This window comes from Plecotus auritus, assembly GCF_963455305.1.
Source record: "Plecotus auritus genome assembly, chromosome: 4".
Classification (NCBI taxonomy): Eukaryota; Metazoa; Chordata; class Mammalia; order Chiroptera; family Vespertilionidae; genus Plecotus; species Plecotus auritus.
In genome coordinates, this window is record NC_137775.1 from 7,083,026 (window position 1) to 7,100,891 (window position 17,866).

A 17,866-nucleotide genomic window follows, 5' to 3' on the forward strand; every position below is an offset into this window, starting at 1 on the left:
GGTCGGCACCCAGGGACCCAGCACAGATCGTGCCGTGAAGACTTCCGACCCCCTGAGCACCGATGCCAGGACACAGATGGGGCCTGCTGTCCCCACGTGCCCGAGGGACCTGCGATGAAGGCACCAAGTTTATCCCGTGGACAGTCCAGGACAGGGATTCTTCCTCAGGGGAGAATTCGGCACGGGACCCACCACTCTGTGCTTTGAAGTGCCGTCTAAAATACTTACTCTAAACTGCGAGGGGGTTTCAAGTACGTTAAAGTCAGACGACGCTGAAATGCCATCCTCCAGCGTCTCCAGAAACACCTTCTGAAATTCAAGCATCTCTGGCAAACTTCCGAAGAGCGACTCCATCTATGTGAAGACGGGAGTGGGAGAGGGTGTTAGCAGCAGGTCTGGACCCACTCTGACGCCCGGCGGCACGACAGGTCGCAGTCACTCGCCCACAGCAGGCAGAAGTACATCCTTTATAGAATACGGCACCTTCACTATGGGGGCACTTTAGACACAGAGAATTTACAGCTCTTGTCCCCATAATCCTAAAATAAGTTTTTAAGTGGATGTAAAGTTTTCAGAATTCAAATTGGGGGAAAATGAAAGAAAGTAGAAAGGAAGTAATTCTTGTGATTTAACCTTAAAATGTCATACGTGGAAAAGTAATTTTTGGCCACGACTTCTCTACAAAAAGGACCGTCCTGCATTTGTGCTATACCACTGTGCTTCAGGCCGGAGGCCACGTGCACAGCTTTGGAGGAGGCCACGCTTGGGTTTCTCTGAAGACCCTGAAGTCTTGGACGTTTGGGGATCAGTAGATAGAATCTCCTAGGAGGTCCACTAAAGGGCAGAGAGACTAGCCTGTGGTTAAGGGACAGAGGGAAGGTGATGATTTACCTCATCTTGGGTAAGAAACGTCTCATTTTGAAGTGGCTCCAAGTATAATTCAAAGAGGCAGCTCAGATCCTAAAAGACAGAAGAGACTTTGGCACTTACGTCTCTAAAATACCCACGCGTTTCCAGCAACCGGCCACAGCTCCGGACTCCCATTAGGAACGATGAAGTTTGTGTCTCATTGAAATTCTCGACCCTAAAAGTGGCCATTACTGCTCATCTCGACCCTAAAAGTGGCCATTACTGCTTACTGGGTTCAGAGGTTAAAACCACAACCCATTCCACAGCTGGAGGTACTGAATCATTGCCCAGGGAACACACACAGGTTGAAATGTCCAAGTGGCACACAGAGATCCAGGTTAGATGAAAGAACGAATAAAATGCCATGTAATGTGAGCAGCAAAAAGAAAGCAAAACATGAAAATGTGTGTGAGTCACAGGACACTGCGGGTGCTGGTTATTTCATCAGAGTGACCGGCTGTTGTCATTCCTCGTGCCAGCTGATGCTGCCCAGGGACTTACACACGAGGGCAGGTCTGCGCTGACCCGAGGGGCCAAAGACTGCGACATCGGCCCTAAGAGGACAAAGTGCAGGTTCGCCCGTAACATTCATCTCCACTCTCCCAGCATCAGCAAGAAGCGACCCTCCCAGGGCCGTGTGGCCTGACAGTAAAAAGCAACAGCAGCGATAAAAAGGGCCTTGGGCTCCTGGTGAGAGCTCCGTGACCAGCCTCGAGCTAGCGGAGGGCTCTGAGGCCTCAAACACGGTGCCCAGGGCTGCGGGGAAGGTCACCATGGCTCCCAGGAGGATGCAGAAATCCTGTCTGGACTCCCTGGATTTTCACCTCATCGCCCCCCTCCCCTCCGCCTCAGGTGTGGGGCAGGACGTAATGGGAAATGAAATGAAAATGTCATCTCTATCGCTTTCCTTCCTCCCCTGTGGGACCAACGGAAGGAGTTCGGGTCGTTCTCCTGAGCTCTCTGAATAGGGCCTTTGGTCAAGTCCAGACAAAATGACAGTGACACTGATGAAAGGCGAAGCTCAGCTTTGTCAGGAGAAAGGTGACAGCCGTGTGTGCATACCGAGGTTTAACTCCGGGCTCCGCACATCAAAGCCGCCCCAAGGGCACACTGTCTCAGAGCCCGGGGGGGGAGGAGGGGGGAGGAGGGACCACCCAGGCCGTTCGGGTGGGCAGGCTGTGCCTAGGCCTGCATGCTCAGCCCGCCGCCCGTGCCATGATGCCCTCGGCAGTCAGCCAACCAAGTGAACGCCATATAGTCCCAAAGCTTCGGCAAACACTTCAAGCCAAAGAGCTGTCTTCCCGGCCTCCTGTGTTCTTCATGTTTCTCCAACGCTAGGGGCTTCCGAGGCAAACAAGCGAGTTCTCTGGGCTCTAAGATGCTCGGCAACGCCCCCTCTGCCGTGTGGGAACGCCCGTGATGAGGGGACATGGGTGGTGGGACCTGTCCCGCAGGGACCCTGTCTCAGAGGTCGCCTATAAACCAGTTGTGCCCTCGTTCCCCATCACCTAACGTGATCTCCGTGCCCAGGTACTAAACCAGCACAGACGCCCTTTCACAAGTCGCTCAAACTGGAGCATCTGTTTCCATAGTGAAAGCTACCTTGGTAACAAATGAGCCGAGATCTAATTTTTCCCGAGTCCTCCAAGCATTTCCACCCTCTCCCCCTCCCCTCCCTCTGCAGCAATTCGCTTCGAGTGCATGGTGGGGTCCCGCGGGCGTCACCCAGGGACCCCTGTCGCCATACCACTGGCCACCACAGACCGGGAGAGCAGGAAAGCGTGCACTGCCCCCTCCTTTACCTTCACGTAGGACTTCTCGGTGTCCATCAGCTCCTGGATGACTTTTCGGAGGCGATCCGCATCTGACAGGTGGCGGGCCAGGGGCCTCGGAGGTGGGTCCTGGCCCTCCCGCGGTCCTTCCATGCTGGTGGTCTGGGTGGTGTTAAAACTCCTACACAGCGCAGCGATCTGTTCCGCACTCTGAGAGGGGACAAGAGGTGGGAAAGTGTACAGGACACTGGCCGTTACTATCCTCTGCCCACCAGGGACATAAACAGTGTCTCCATCCCTGCCCGGGAATCTCATGGGGGACATATCCAGGACAGGTGGTTTCGTCCGCCACAAACCACTCTATCACTTAAGATGCCGGCAGGGAAGGTCCGAGCTTGCACCCGTTCCGTATCTCCACCTAATGCTTCATTGTTGCGGGCTGGGGGACAGGTGCATCTTTAGTACGGAAGCTAGAGAAGGAGGCACAGGCTCACTCTGCGATACTGTTCAGGTTGTCCCTGCTCCCTAAGGGCACAACAAGAGCCCCATTTGGTCCACTCTGTCCCCTCAGTGGTTGGCCTGACACAGCTCAGTCTCCCATGTAAAACAGCGGCAATGAGCAGAGAATCTAACTGTGGCACAGTAGATTTAGATTTAGTAAATTTAGGATGCTTCAATGGACTTGGGGTTCTGCCCTCAAACCTAACCACTAAGCTCTGCAGTCTTGCACCAAGTTGCCAAGTGTAAAAGTTGATTGTTGTAGAAGCTAGAAAGGAGAGCAGAGACAGAGACTTACAGGAAAGGTAAGGTCCCTACCCTGAAAGGGTCAGAACCCCCCGGGGGCACAGACAGGGAGCAGATGACACAGCAAGCCTGGGAGAACTGGGTGAAGGGGCTCTGGGAAACCTCAGAGGGGCCACGGGGCTGGGGGAAGCAAAGGTTCTCGTTCCAAGTAGTGGGAACAGAATCACAGATTGAGAGGCAGGAAGGAGCAGGGATGTCCGGGGACTAACAACCTTCAATGCACGTTCCTAGTTAGACTCACACACAGTGCAAGCAAGCCTCCCCCAGGAGAGCGCATTGCATGCTCCTGCCTTAGGCTGGCGGTATAAACCTTCCAAAGGTCTCCTACCTGCCTCCACAGAGCCTGGAGCACCATCAGAGTACATTTAAAATGCCTATTTATATTGCTATTCTACCTAGCCCCGTGGTCGGCAAACTGCGGCTCGCAAGCCACACGCGGCTCTTTGGCCCCTTGAGTGTGGCTCTTCCACAAAATACCACGGCCTGGGCGAGTCTATTTTGAAGAAGTGGCGTTAGAAGAAGTTTAAGTTTAAAAAATTTGGCTCTCAAAAGAAATTTCAATCGTTGTACTGTTGATATTTGGCTCTGTTGACTAATGAGTTTGCCGACCACTGTCCTAGCCCATCTTAGCACCTGCCAGGCTGTGAGCCGGTCAAGGGCAGGCCACGCCTTTCTCTGTCACTGCCCCCCCAGAGCCCAGTTCAGAGGCTGGTTAACAGTAAGTGTCCTGTCACCTCTGTTGCCCTGAAAATATTATTGACTAACAAAGCAGTTTAGTCCCAATGCCAATGTGATGACTAATACCCATCTAACGCGGCAACTTTCTGTCCCTCAACTAAAACCCTCTGGTTTAAATGCCTTTGCGCCTGATCTCTGTCACTCTGTCTGGGGTAAGAAGCTGAACATGTCAAGCATCTCCTAATACTCATTTAATTCATTTTCTTTGGATATTTCGGAGCATGAACATCTTCCACAAGCATGTTGGTCACCCTCAGTGGCCTGGTGAGTGCTTGTTATCCAAGCTGTCCCCTGAGAAACTACAGTGCCTCAAGGAGAAAGCAGGGTGCTCTTGCCCTGCCTTCTCTCCCTCTCTGATCTACCCTCCCCCAACACAGTGTCTTCCTCAGCAATAAAACTCAACGTCAATCTGGGCTAGTCTTTTAAGTCCATTTGACGGGTACCGGCCGAGGGCCTGCTCAGTCTCCAAAGAAACAGAAGGCAGTTTCTGCATGAGCCTAGCCAAGGCAGCCGGGGAATGAACACAGGCTTGTGTGGAACAAATGAGAGAGGTCATACACATCAACGAACGGAAGCGTCACTCGGGAAGGAGCCGCCTGGGAAGGCTCCAGTGGAGAAGTGGGTTGCAACTTGGTCACGGAAGTAGCACGTTCCAAAGAAGAACCACAGGATAAGCCAAGGGTACGGTGGAAGTGAGGCCCCCACAGGTGTCAGCGATGAGAACTCCCAGGCCATGGGGCTCTTTAAATAGAACTGCTGCTCTTTTGTTTCCACACTAGTCTTGGTACCAAAGTCAGACCAACCATAAAGCAGGCACTTAGCCTCCAACTGGACATATAAACACATATAATAGAATTTATTCTCCACGTGTGAGTACTAATGATTCTCCTTGGATACACACACGATCCACTAAGATTTGTCCTCGGCTGTGAACACAAGCACATTTCTGCTAACACCTGTCAGAACACATTCATTCTGGGCAAATTGCCCAAGAACAAGAAAACAGATGTGGGTCGTAAGGCTCCAGTCAAGGCATCTTGATCTATCAAAATGTCTCATGTGTAAAACAATGAAATCTTATGATTCACTATTAAAGAAATGCTGACACTTCGGTCGTGCCCTGAGAGCTGAATGACATAGAGCGAACGCCAAAGAGGGCAGTGCAGCCAAAAGGGGCTTCCTTCTCCTCTGGGACATGAGCATCTGAACGGAGTACCAGGGAATGTAACAATCCGCCCCCCCGCCCCCCGAATCCTGTCCTCCTCTCCAGTGGGTATCAACCCTGGCCACATATTGGCTTTGTTTGGGAGCTTAAAAACACATGCCCAAACCAAATGAATCAGCATCTCTAGGGCCCCAGGGATGGGCATTTGAAAAAAGTTTCCCAAGTGAGAACAACTGGTATACCCATCAGCGTGGCAAACACTGCTTGGTTTCGCCAGAGTGGTGCTGCCAGATCACCCTGTCCCAGGGTCTTCACTGAAGGATGGCCAGGTAAAGGCCACACGTGTGGACTGAGCGCATGAGACAGGCAGAAGCAGACAGAACCATACCTCTGACCCTGGAGTTCGGGTCTGGTGCTCTACTGAGCTCAACAATCCAAGATAATGATACTCAGGCCCTAAAACTCACTTACTTGAAATCTCTATCCCGGTATTTCTGCACCACCATCTCAGACAACATAATTCTGCAGTCATGAGAAATAGTTTCCAGTTCTATAGAATCTATATTAAACTCACATATATTGTATAAAATAAGATCTGACAAAATGCACCATAAGTTAAATGGCAGCTGGTGAGATGACAGCTTTGCCTTGCTGGGATGTCAAAATTCACACCTAACCATGCAGTGTTAAAATAACGAGATCTTAAAAATAAAGTCTCTTGCCGTTTTAGAGAATCAGAATTCATTTTACGAACACTTCTGGAAAGATGGAACTTGAAGAGGGGATGTTAGGCGAGATTTTCATGGCCAGTGTTGTTTCGACGGTACCACAGTGAAGTGCTCAGGTGTGACCCACCTCGCCCTGAACAGGTGGCTGTTGTCCCCGGGCGCCATGAGGATGACTCGGGGTTAAAAGGAAGAAGGGCCTAAAAGGAGTGGCTGTGAATGTGGTTTGAGACACGCCTGAAAGGCTCACCTGGTGATGCTTCAGGTCCTCCATTCTCAGCGATGGCTACAAACCCCGGCCTGCTGAGGGTGGAATTCTGGGTGTCTCTGCTAAGCGATTGCTAGGAATAGTGACTTTCGGTTGAGGTGTTTTTACACGTATGTGTGCTGATGGGGTGAAAAGCACAGACATGATTCAGAAGCCCCGAGTTCTAGCCCTTCGTGGACTCATTTCTGAGTTTATTTCCTTGATGAAAGAGAAGCAGTAGGGCTTATGCCATGACGTTACCCCTCCAGTCACCACCTGGGGCAAGGAGGAAAGGGAGCGTGCATTTGTTGAGTACCCGCTCTGGGTCATAGACAGGCGGGAGGTGGTCTCACAGAACTTGCCGACATTTAACCCCGGCCCAGACTGTACAGATGAGGGGCGAGGAGGCCTCGGCAGGACCCTGATGGCACAGGAACCATCTATCTATCTGCAGGGCCAACCCCTGCCAGGTATCTGGCAGAACATGGGGCAAAGCCAGCCTGTTTCCCCTCTCCCCGCACTTGCTAAGACCATTCTCTCTCCCCTGTGGACTATCCCAGGATCTGGATGCTCCCAGAGAATTCCCTGCCAAAAAAAAGCCCGCCTAGAGTCCTTTAAAACCTCTGACTCCCCATCCCTGGGGGCTGGCGCCATGTGGGGGTTCAGCCCATCTGGGTTCCAGATGACCTAATACATTTTAATTCTTTACCACTTTCGGCCTCGTGCGTACCTCCGTCGGCGACCCTAACACGTGCATCACCCGTGTCGGGACGCTGGCTGAGGTTCCATAGCCTCCCCATGAAACACCGGTGCCATCAGGAGCCTGGGCCAGCTCCCCCCCCCCCCCCCCCCCCGGCCTAGGTTGCTCCCCCGTGAGGCAGGGCTCACCTGACCGGGCCCGGAGCGGAGTCAGGGAGGTAACGCGTGCGTGCAGAGCCTCCGCGCAGCACCAGGCTGGGGAGGAACAGTTACAATTTGCACAGGGAGTTCAGTTTTCCAAGCTCCGTTATTTTTAGAAGTGTAGAAGAATACATTTCCTCCCAGTTCCCTGAAGGAAAGGCCAGAACAATTCAATTTCATTTATTCTGCAGGTTTTTAATTCAGCTCCTGCTCTAGGCTGGGCTCTGTGCTAGGTGCTAAGACGCAAAAGAGGGAGACCCCAACCTTCACACAGGCAGAGAGGTGACAAGGACAGAGGACAGAAAGCGGAGTGCGCAGCATCTCAGACACACGTGTGAGGGCGCCAGGGAGAAACAAAACGGGGGTGGGGAGGGGGGAATGGAGGGCCAGCAGGCTGGGCTGCGGCTGAATGGGGAGCAGAGAAGGAGTAGGCGAAGCCTGTGCTAAGGCCCGCGGGAGGCAGGCAGTGGCCAGGGGCCACCTAGCGCAGTGGTCGGCAAACTGCGGCTCGCGAGCCACTTGCGGCTCGTGAGCCGCGGTTTGCCGCTCCGTTGACTAATGAGTTTGCCAACCACTGCTAGGGAAAAACACTTAAAAAACATTTTAATAATGTACTAATGTCTTTAACCTGAAGTGAAAACTTCTGGGTAAGGGTAATGCCTTAGCAGTGGTCGGCAAACTCATTAGTCAACAGAGCCGCAAACCACAGCTCACGAGCCGCATGTGGCTCGCAAGCCGCAGTTTGCCGACCACTGACCCAGCGGGAAGCCAGCCTTGGAAGGCGAGGGCACTGCTGTGGCAGGGGTGTGCCGAGCAGCCAATCCTGTGTGCAGGCGGCACAGCCCGAGAAGGCAGGTCAGAGCTGTGAGCCGGGAGGGAGGGACCTGCGACTGTGGCTCCCAGACCACAGTCCCTCTTGGGAGGAAGCCGCTGAGCCGGAGCCAGCGTGGACCAGGCCTGCTGCCTGCCTTCTGCTCGGTTCTTTATTTAACTCAAGTTTGGTGAGAATTCGGGAATGAAGAAGACATGCTCTCCCTGCCAAGGATGTGTCAGGGCTAGGACAGCGTTCCGCATCCCCAGGCATTTTCACATACAACGTTGGGTGTTTCGATGTCATTCTTACATAATTTACACAAACAGCTCGTCCTGTCTACATATCCTGGGCCAGGGACTGCATTTTCTCTTCCATTTTTCATCCAGAGCAAAAGACACGGCTTACTTCTAAGGCACCCTTAAACCTGCCCACCCAGGAAGATGGGTGCGGGCCAGAATCTCCCCCCGACTTCTGAATGCAAAAGCATGGCATACAACAGACCGACGACCCCACCTGCAACACACGGGTGAGGTAAGGGCGGAGCCTGAGAGCAGGGGGCAGCACACTCAGGCCCTCTTGGGCCAAAGCCAGGCTGCCACGTGCTGATGCAGATAAAGTTTTATTAGCACACGGCTGCGCTCATTCACCTGCCTGCTGTCCACGCTGCCTCCAACTTGAAAGGCAGAGCGGAGTGGCTGCCAGAGCCTCACGTATTTACAGGAAAAGTTGGCCAACCCGATAGAAAGAGATGTACCCGGAACAAACAAAGATTCTCCTTTTGAAATTAAGTCTGAATTAAAATTCAGAATAAGCTAGACCACCTAATTCTGAAATTTTTCCGCGAGTGAAACATAAATTTAAAAATGACTTTTATATCTTTTTGCAGACTACAAATGGCATCTGACTTCACATAAGGTATCAACCCTTTGGTGTAGCACGCTTTCCGCTGCGCCGACGACAAAGCAGAAACACCTGCAGCTCCCCTGGCTCGGATCCAGGCCTCAGAAAACAGCTCGTACGTTCTCTAACCGTTTTCACCTGTGTTGCTTTCGGATGATTCCGTTTGCTTTTCCTGGGACGTGGGCATGAAGACCTGTATTTAAATCCTTTCCGTGATTACCTATATCATTTAACGTTCATTCTAAATGTTCATCTGGATAAAGAAGCCTCTAAACCAGCACCTTCCGGCTCACTGTTTTTGGAAAGCATATTTAACTTTGATGCTCCTTATCTGCCTCACTCCCCTCCCCCCACTTTCCACCCACAGGCATTTATGTCAGGTCTCAGCTTCGTTGTTATTCTCTTCCTTCCATTTTTTTCTAACCAACTTTTGTTCTGAGAATCACATCAGTTCGTTTCAACTTGCGTGTTGACAGTAACGCTCCCTTTAATGGTTAACGTTTCCATTTAGCACGAGCATCCTGGTTGGTTTCCATGCTTACTGCCGGTTTTCCACACAGCGTTTCTATTCAAGGGTTATGTCTTTGGCTTGATTCTTTTTTGTTTTTTTTTATGATGCATATAATCTTACAAGTATATGAAAGTTAATATTTATTTTTTAAAATAATTTTTTGCTCTAAACAAAATTAAAAAGCAATTTTAAAATTCCATATACGTGCAATGCTTATAAAAAGTTAATATCATTATTGCATAGATTATTTAGATTTGGCTTGATTCTTGGCCATTGATGACGTACAGTATTATTGAGCTGTTTTGGTTTTTTTTTTTTTTTTTTTTTTTCAGGAAAGGTCTTTAATGTTACATAGTCTTAGCATGTACTAGGAGATTATTTTTCTATCTTTGTCACTGTATTTCAGCAATTTTCAACCGGTGTATCACAAGTATTTTTAAAACATGCAATATCTGACTATCTAGTCAGGGGCACTAACCTCTTTGCCCTTAGACTGTCAAATAAAAAAAAAAATGATGCCCTGACTGGTTTGGCTCTGTGGATAGAGCGTCGGCCTGCAGACTGAAAGGTCCCAGGTTCGATTCCGGTCAAGGGCATGTACCTTGGCTGCGGGTACATCCCCAGTAGGGGGTGTGCAGGAGGCAGCTGACCCATGTTTCTCTCTCATCGATGTTTCTATCTCTATCCCTCTCCCTTCCTCTCTGTAAAAAACTCAATAAAATATATTTTTAAAAAAATGACAACAACCAATACAACAATAGCTATCCAATGTGAATGAATCAAAATTACACCTATTTATTTGGTCAGATCGGCAAAAAATATATTTTTGGTGTGCCACATAATTTTAGCAATTAGTTTGTATATGCCATGAGATGAAAAAGGTTGAAAACCACTGCTTTATTTGAAGAGAAAATGTGTCAATAACACCAATTCTAATCAAATTCTTGACAGACTAGAGCTTGGACAAATTTGTTAGCCACCAACTTTCTGGAAAGTCTATGCTATACACAGAAGACTGAGGACATTACAGTTGAACCCTGACAGGGGGCCCCGTGCTCACTCGGGTTTAACAGCTCAGGCTGTGGCCACTGTTGACCCGGACCTGTCTGCCCAACTACCGGCGCCCAGCCTGCCCCGGCTGACTCCTCCTTCCTTTCCTGTGTGGTGGTAACAGGTGGGCTCCCGGCTCCCTAACCGAGAAAAACCAACAGGGCAGACCAAGGACTCCGCTGCGAGAGCAGATCCAAGAGGCTCAGGAAAGCATTCCAGCTCCTTGTTAACATTGGCATCTCAGATCCGCTTCTGGGTTGTAACAGAGCTGTGTCCCGGCTGGCTCCATCTGGTTGGCTTGGTCCACCTTCTTTCGGATCCTAAGCCTTGGGTCTCCCAACCCTCCCAGACAGTGGGCTCCACTGGGACACGGACGAATGCAGTCTGTCTGTCTTTGCTCTTAATGTAACTACTGTTGTCCACGCAGTCTTTCTATGAGGTCACCACTGACATATTGTCACCATATAATAGCCTTCTCTTAGGAGATAGTTTTGGATAGATGTATTAGGAATATATACAAATATTTTGGAAGTATTAGGAAATAGCAAGACAGACACTATTAGGACACTTACTGCTAGACTTGTGTTTTAACCCAATATTTCTGATGTTGAATGCTGGCATTTTTTCTTGCAATGTTCCTCCCACCACCAAAAAGAGAGAGAGCAGGAAAAGCAGCAAAGAATATCAAAGCAAGAGTACGAAAAGTTCACTTATGACGACACTTTTACCCCCTTGGGGATGGGGTCGTTTTTATTATTTGGGGTCTTTGTAAATGTCATTCTGCAAGAATGGAGCTCCAGTGGGGAACCCTACCTTGAAAAACAATCTTTAAAAAAAAAAATAAAGCATCAGACATAGAAAATTATTATTAAATCTCACCTGAGATTACTGGCTTTCTATCTTGGAAACGCATCTATACAAAGCCATCTCATCAAGGCCTCCGCGGGCCACAGAGAGGAGGGCCAGACACTGCCTGCCCCATCCCGATGCCTGCGGTCCCCGGGCCAGTCTGCTCATCGGCTTATCCTTTATCCTGTGACTGAAGGAAGGGGGAGGAATCTGGAGAATGCCAAGGCCAGCTCCAAGCAGCCGGAGGGGTAGGAAGAGGACCCCTACGTTAAGCAACGCTGTGGTTTCTCAGCAAAGCGCGGCCAGAAGTGGAAGCAACTGCACATCTAAGCACTTCCTCCTGTGACATCTGTGTTCTGCAAACCCAGGAGAATTCAGGTGGCAGCACAGCGTGAGAGCGCGAAGGAAGGTGAGCCACCGAGGAGAAGGGACGCGCGGGAAGCGGAACGAGCAAACTAAGAGAGGAGGAGGAAGAGGAGGAGGAGAGGCAACGACAAAAGAATGAAAAGGAGACAGCAGAACTGGGGGAGGGGGGGGAGGCACATACCTTCCGTTTTCTCCTGTCTCCCATGTTAGTGACAAACACACTCCTGGTGGCCCTGTTCTTCATGCTGTTACCAAGGACAGCAGGAGACCGAGAGGCAAAGCGAACCTCCAGTCTCCCCGCTCAGCAGGTAGAGGCCGGGATCGGAGGTGGTGAACGCGCCGCACCCCCCGTGTGCCCGTGTGACGGCTCGTGGGCAGCTGCTCCACGGCCTGTCCTCCCTCGGCCGCCTCGCCCCAAACACAGGGTGGCACCCAGGTCTCCTCGGAGCTGAGACCAGAGAGGAAATTGCAATGTGACGCAGAACAATGTTCCACAGCTTTTTTTTTTAAAGTCAAAGCAGCCACGCTGTGGGGCTGGGACCGTATTAAAACGTGAGACTCTGGCCCAGCTGGTGTGGCTCAGTGGTTGAGCGTTGACCTATGAAGCAGGAGGTCAAGGTTCAATTCCCAGTCAGGGCACATGCCCGGGTTGTGGGCTCCATCCCCAGTGTGGGGCGTGCAGGAGGCGGCCGATCCATGATTCTCTCTCATCACTGATGTTTCTATCTCTCTCCTCCTCTCCCTTCCTCTCTGAAATCAATTTTAAAAATGTGTTTTTTAAAAAGTGAGGCTCCGCTCTGAGTAATGAAAGGCATAAAACACAAAACACTGAGACCTGAATACACCTTCATGTACCCAGTTTCCCTTTGAATACGGTCTCTACTGCTAATGCACAAAACACGTGAAGAAGGCATTGCATGGCAATTCCAGCCGCTGGCCAGAGCGAGCCCGGAGCGGCCTTCGTGCGCTCGTCTGAGCGAAAAGGAATGAACACGCAGCAGAACACGAGCTGCACCACCCCCGGTCTTGGTAAAACAGTAAGATTCATGGCGCTCCACAGTGGCCGGCCACAACAGAATGTGACTGTGCCTGCTGTTCCTTCCAGACCAACGGAGAGCAAAGCGCAGCCACAAGGGCGCAGCGTTGGCTGATGGGTGGTGGCCAGGTGAAGGCCCTGGACCAGCCTTGGGCAAACTACGGCCCGCAGGCTGGATCCGGCTGTTCTATCCGGTTCTCTTGCTCTCCCCTCCGCTCCTTTACTTTGAATTTATATTAGTTCACACAAACACTCCATCCATGCTTTTGTTCCGGCCCTCCGGTCCAGTTTAAGAACCCATTGTGGCCCTCGAGTCAAAAAGTTTGCCCACCCCTGCCCTGGACTGAGCGTCTAAGCCAGCCCCTGGCCACCTGGCAGCTGTCTGCTTAACCAAAGGGAGTTCTAAACATTTTCTTTATAGTGAAAACTTAAATTCATGTCCCGCGCCACCCCCCTTCCCGCGCCCCCCCCCCCCCCCCCGCCAAATAACTTTATACCAATGTTGTGATTGGTGCTCAACATCCAGGGATGTCCAACCACCACCACTAATACTGTCCCTTCTGGTCTCAACCTAATATTTATTTGCCATTTAAGGGGGGGGGGGAGTTCCTATTTATTTAACACTCCTCCATGACTCTTAGCACATTAAAGAAAAAACACATAAAGTATTAATAGCCACCACCACCCCCCCAGCCTGATCCCCAGCCCAGCTCCACATGACTTCCCCCTTTCTTCTTCGTGTTGGGATTTTGAAGATGACTCTCGATTTTTTCTTTTTTCCCCCAGAAAAACAGGATGAAAAGGGGAAGTGTGGAGGAGAGTGAGACGCAGGGGCCAGAGGAAGGCAGGAAGGAAGTGAGAGGTGGAAAAGGAAGGAGGGAAGAAAGAGCTAGAAGGGCACCAGCCCCACGAACAGAAAGCCAGTTACCCAGGAGAAAAGGAAGAAAGGGACTCTGACCCTAATCCTTCCCTCTTCACTGTGAGTCAGGGGGACCGTCCCCACTCCACAGCTGGGGGAGGGTAGGGGAGGGGAGAGGAAAGGAAAGGGGTAGGGAGGGGTGTGGCTGCCCCAGGCCTTCAGAGCAGAGACCCTGCAGCCTGCCTTGCAGACCAGTCCCCAGGCTCCATGCCGCCACTGCCTAAACACCCGTGTACTTGACATTAGCACAGAACACGCAAGCCTGTGCCACCATCTGCGTAACATCACAGCCTCCTGTGGCCCCTGCGCCCCAGCCGGGCTCGTCTACCAGCAGGCCCGGCGCCGGAGCCCTCACCAGTGTCTGTCTGTGTGTGTGGGCCCCATCAGCCCACACGCTGCCAGTGGCCACAGCCCCCTTCCACTGGTCAGCTTGCTCTGTCCAGGGACACACCTGGCCCAACCTAAACCCTGAGGACCCTGCCCTGCAACCATGGTTGAGAGGAAGCGAGAGAGGTCACCACCAGCAAGATCCCCTAAGAGTCCCTCCTGCTGTCCATCCTCCTGCCCCCGGGCACGCTCTCCCTTCCCACACTGCTGGCCACGCGGCCACAGCTCAGGGCAGCCACGGCTCAGGGCGCTCGCCTCTGGGTTCACCCCAAGCTCACTGCTGGGCCTCCCCACACCTGCACTGGGAGCTGGTTTTCTCTCCTTCCTTCTTGTTCTCACTGGCACGGGGGGTGGCGGCATGCCCCGGGGAGCAGAGGGGAAAGCATTCAGACACGTGTCTATGTGAGGCACATGGGGAAGGGGGGACTTTTAGCCCAATAAGCCCTTATATTTGTGCTTCTAGTCATTTCTCATTCCACCTGCTGACTAGCAGGTGGAAGTGGTCCTTAGCAACAGAGAGACAGGACTCTGTGCCCCACTGTAGTCATGTCCCCTCCGGCCACACCCAGCAGCGCCAGCATCTCCCCACGTCAGCCCTGAGATCCAGGAAGAGCAGGACTAACCCCCCGAAGCTAAGAAAATGGGAAATTAAAAACAAACCCGCTGACCACAAAGATCAGATGGCCTTTCAGACACCAATGCAGACTAAACCCGCGGGCACTGCCCGCGTCCCAGGCCGCACCCAGTCCCTCCAGGGGAACCGCGGGGCCAGAGAAGGAGAACAACACACTCGGGAGCAACAGCTCAGCTGGGACCCAGCCTGCGTCCTTGGCGCCTGCCGAGGTCCTGACGCGACGCCTCTTGTGCGAAGGCAGAAAGTCTGCAAGACCCGGCAACCTGTCTCAGCCGCCCCAGCCTCGCAGCCTCCCCAGCCCTCTCCTGCCGAAGGGGCACGCATCACACACTAGTTCCACTCGGCCCCTGGACGCAGCCCTGCACCCGAGGTCCGCAATTCACAGCACACGGCTGGGCACCTACGCTCGAAGGCGGCCAGGCTTTGTCTGCGCGCAGACGGCACCGAACCAAGAGGACTCGATGGCCAAGGCCCTTGGTTTCCAGTTCGTTTTCATCTCTCGGGACAGCTCAGCAGCGTCTGCCCCTGACACCAACCTCCAGAAGACTAGTAGGTGCCCTGGCCGGTTTGGCTCAGTAGCTCGAGCATTGGCCTGTGGACTGAAGGGTTCCCAGGTTTGATTGCAGTCAAGGGCACGTACCTCAGTTGCAGGCTAGATCCCTGGCCCCAGTTGGGACGTGTGCCCAACCGATGTTTCTCCGTCTCTCCCCCTCCCTTCCACTCCCTTTAAAAATCGATGGGAAAATATCCTCAGATGAGGACTAACAACAACAAAAAGACTAGTAGGCAGCTGAGAGGGTGGAGGCATGCCCCGGAGAGCAGAGGGGAAAGCTTTCAGACACGTGTCTATGTGAGGCACATGGGGAAGGGGGGACTTTTAGCCTAATAAGCCCTTATTTTTGTGCTTCTAGTCGTCCCCGATCCTCTGAACCACACGGGATTGGTGGTGTTGCTATTTTTACTTATCGATGAGGATGCAAAAGCTTAGAAGAGTTGGGGACCTTGTCCCAAGTCACACAGGGGAACACCTGGTGGACCAGAATATGGATTCAGGTTTCCAACCGGCAGGTCAAGAGTCCTTCTCATGGTACCAGTGCCTGCAAGCAAAGGCTGCCTACAATTCAACCCACCCCCTCCCCCCCCAAAAAAAATGATTCTCACGGCTGGAGGGCATCAGACCCCAGGTCGTTTTCCAAAGACAACGGGTTTGCTCTGAGGATGCTCTCTCGGTTCAGTCACCTGGGGATTACGTCCGATAACGTGCGTTTAAAGATGCCATGGTTAGTGTAGCAGCCATGTAGAAAGGCCAATACCTATAAATAAATTATATCTTAACAGAAACATCTTACAGCCAAACAGAGCCTGAAACAATGCAGGAGACTCAGAGGAAGGTAAGAAAGATGTGTTAACTCGAGAATGCTGGAGGGAACAATGCCCAATAATCTTTTTCCTTCTCTTTAGCTTCTTAGTTACCTGAGCTCTTAAAAGCAATTCACGTGAAACAGAAACACGCCAAAGGTTAAGCTAAGTGGGTGAGCCGGCATTAACTTATTAAACACAAGTTATGCCTGTGCTTTGCACTACAACATAACCACGAGGGCATGTCCCTTTATTGTCCTTGAAGAAGTCATCGGCGCAAAATACATCTTCAACCTGGCTCAGTTGCAAAGAGCACAACTCGCAGTGAGCACGCTGAGCATCTCCAGATTCCCGATGCTCTCTGTTCCATCAACACACGCCTACAAACTACGAAAATAATCACTGCCAAAGCCACACGGGGTGCTTACATAAAATCCCTCTAAAAGGCTGAAAAATATTTCATCGGGCGGAACTGAGTGAAAACGCTGCTTACCTGGTGGGAAAACGGCCTCACGTTTGTGGATTTCCTTTCACAGCATCAAGCCCGATGCGATTGTGTAAAAATTTCCCAGGAAATTTTACAAAAAGCCCAAAATTGTTTACAGCTCCCAGATTATTCCTCTCTCTTGTCCAACGTATTCTCCAGAGCCGGTATTGGAAGTGTCCCCGGGATTTTCTGTATCTTCATATTTTAAGAGGACAGAGAGATTTCCCAGATCAATTCAAAGAGCCGTGCCTCCTCGGAAGGAGGAAAGAAAGGTTGATGGCCCCACAGAGTAACTAGTAGCCAAAGAAACTCTCTCATCCTTACATATATATCTACAGTGCTTAAGGGTCACTGTCAGAAACCCTTCTGGAAAGAAAGGCTTACCTTCTCAGCTGCATAACAGTCTTCAGACATTGTAGAGTAAATCAACTTTCCAGACACAGAAAAGAACACCCCATGCAAGCACCTCGCCCCGCCGTGGGGTCTGAACGCGCACCCTCATTCACTTACCCGCTGGGCATCAACAGGGCCAAGTTCAGACACCTGCTCCCCCGGGGAGAAATGATTACCTCTCCAGCCTGCTGCTGGGAAGTGAGTAAGACACGCGTTCTCCCGTTCTCCACCCGTTCTCTCTCACTCTCATCCCCAGGCAATGAAAAAAAAAAAAACACACCCAAATGTTCTTCCAAGTCACAGTCTCAAGGACGTCCTAGCGCCACCACGCTCTTCCTCCCAGGCAGCACCAGGGCTGTGGGAGGCGCACCCCCGCCTCTGGGTCTCCCCGCTAATGCCGTGAGCCTGCCTGCTCTGGGAGGGCCCCAAGTGAGGGCACAGGTGGAGGTGACAGAAGCCAGGGCCACATCTCTGCAGCCAGCTCGGAGAGCAGAGAACAGCATTTCTGTGGGGACTGCTGCACACACCCCAAGTTGTCAGAAACGAACCAGAAACTCTGTCAACCCCCTCGCCGAAAAAGAAATTGTTTATTCCTTTCAGACTCCAAACCGTAGTGCAAGCTAATTGCTAAGGACACTGGGGGAAAACCGCCTCCCCCACACAGGAGAGGCTGATGGGGAGCACAAAGAGCCGTGACAGTAATAGGTGCCCTCAGAGAAAGAAGGCAATCAATTAAGAACCATTTGCAGACATTGTGGGGCTGTCAAAAGCCCCACTCACAGCTGTAGCCATCCAGCCAGGCTGCCTGTGATTTTCAAGGGAAATGCTTCCTTATTCTCAAGTCTAGATTTTTGTTAGTCAAATATCCCAAACAGGGCCTAATCTGAAAAGAAGTTAATGA

The 17,866-nt window shown here is 51.6% G+C and overlaps 1 protein-coding gene across 2 annotated transcripts in view; it reads right to left on the reverse strand.

The window, feature by feature from the left end:
• The window catches only part of TIAM2 (TIAM Rac1 associated GEF 2), a 119,015-nt gene that overhangs the window by 13,704 nt on the left and 87,445 nt on the right, over window positions 1-17,866 (reverse strand). Inside the window, exons 1-4 of one of the 2 annotated variants that reach the window (XM_080663530.1) lie at window positions 17,083-17,219; window positions 2,712-2,891; window positions 892-960; window positions 229-354 (exon numbers count right to left, since the gene is read on the reverse strand). In XM_080663530.1, coding sequence (XP_080519656.1) covers window positions 229-354; window positions 892-960; window positions 2,712-2,834 — 318 coding nt within the window. In that variant the 5' untranslated portion in view covers window positions 2,835-2,891; window positions 17,083-17,219. Of the gene's footprint in view, window positions 1-228; window positions 355-891; window positions 961-2,711; window positions 2,892-17,082; window positions 17,220-17,866 lie in introns of those variants that run through there. The other variant, XM_080663529.1, reaches the window with a different exon arrangement.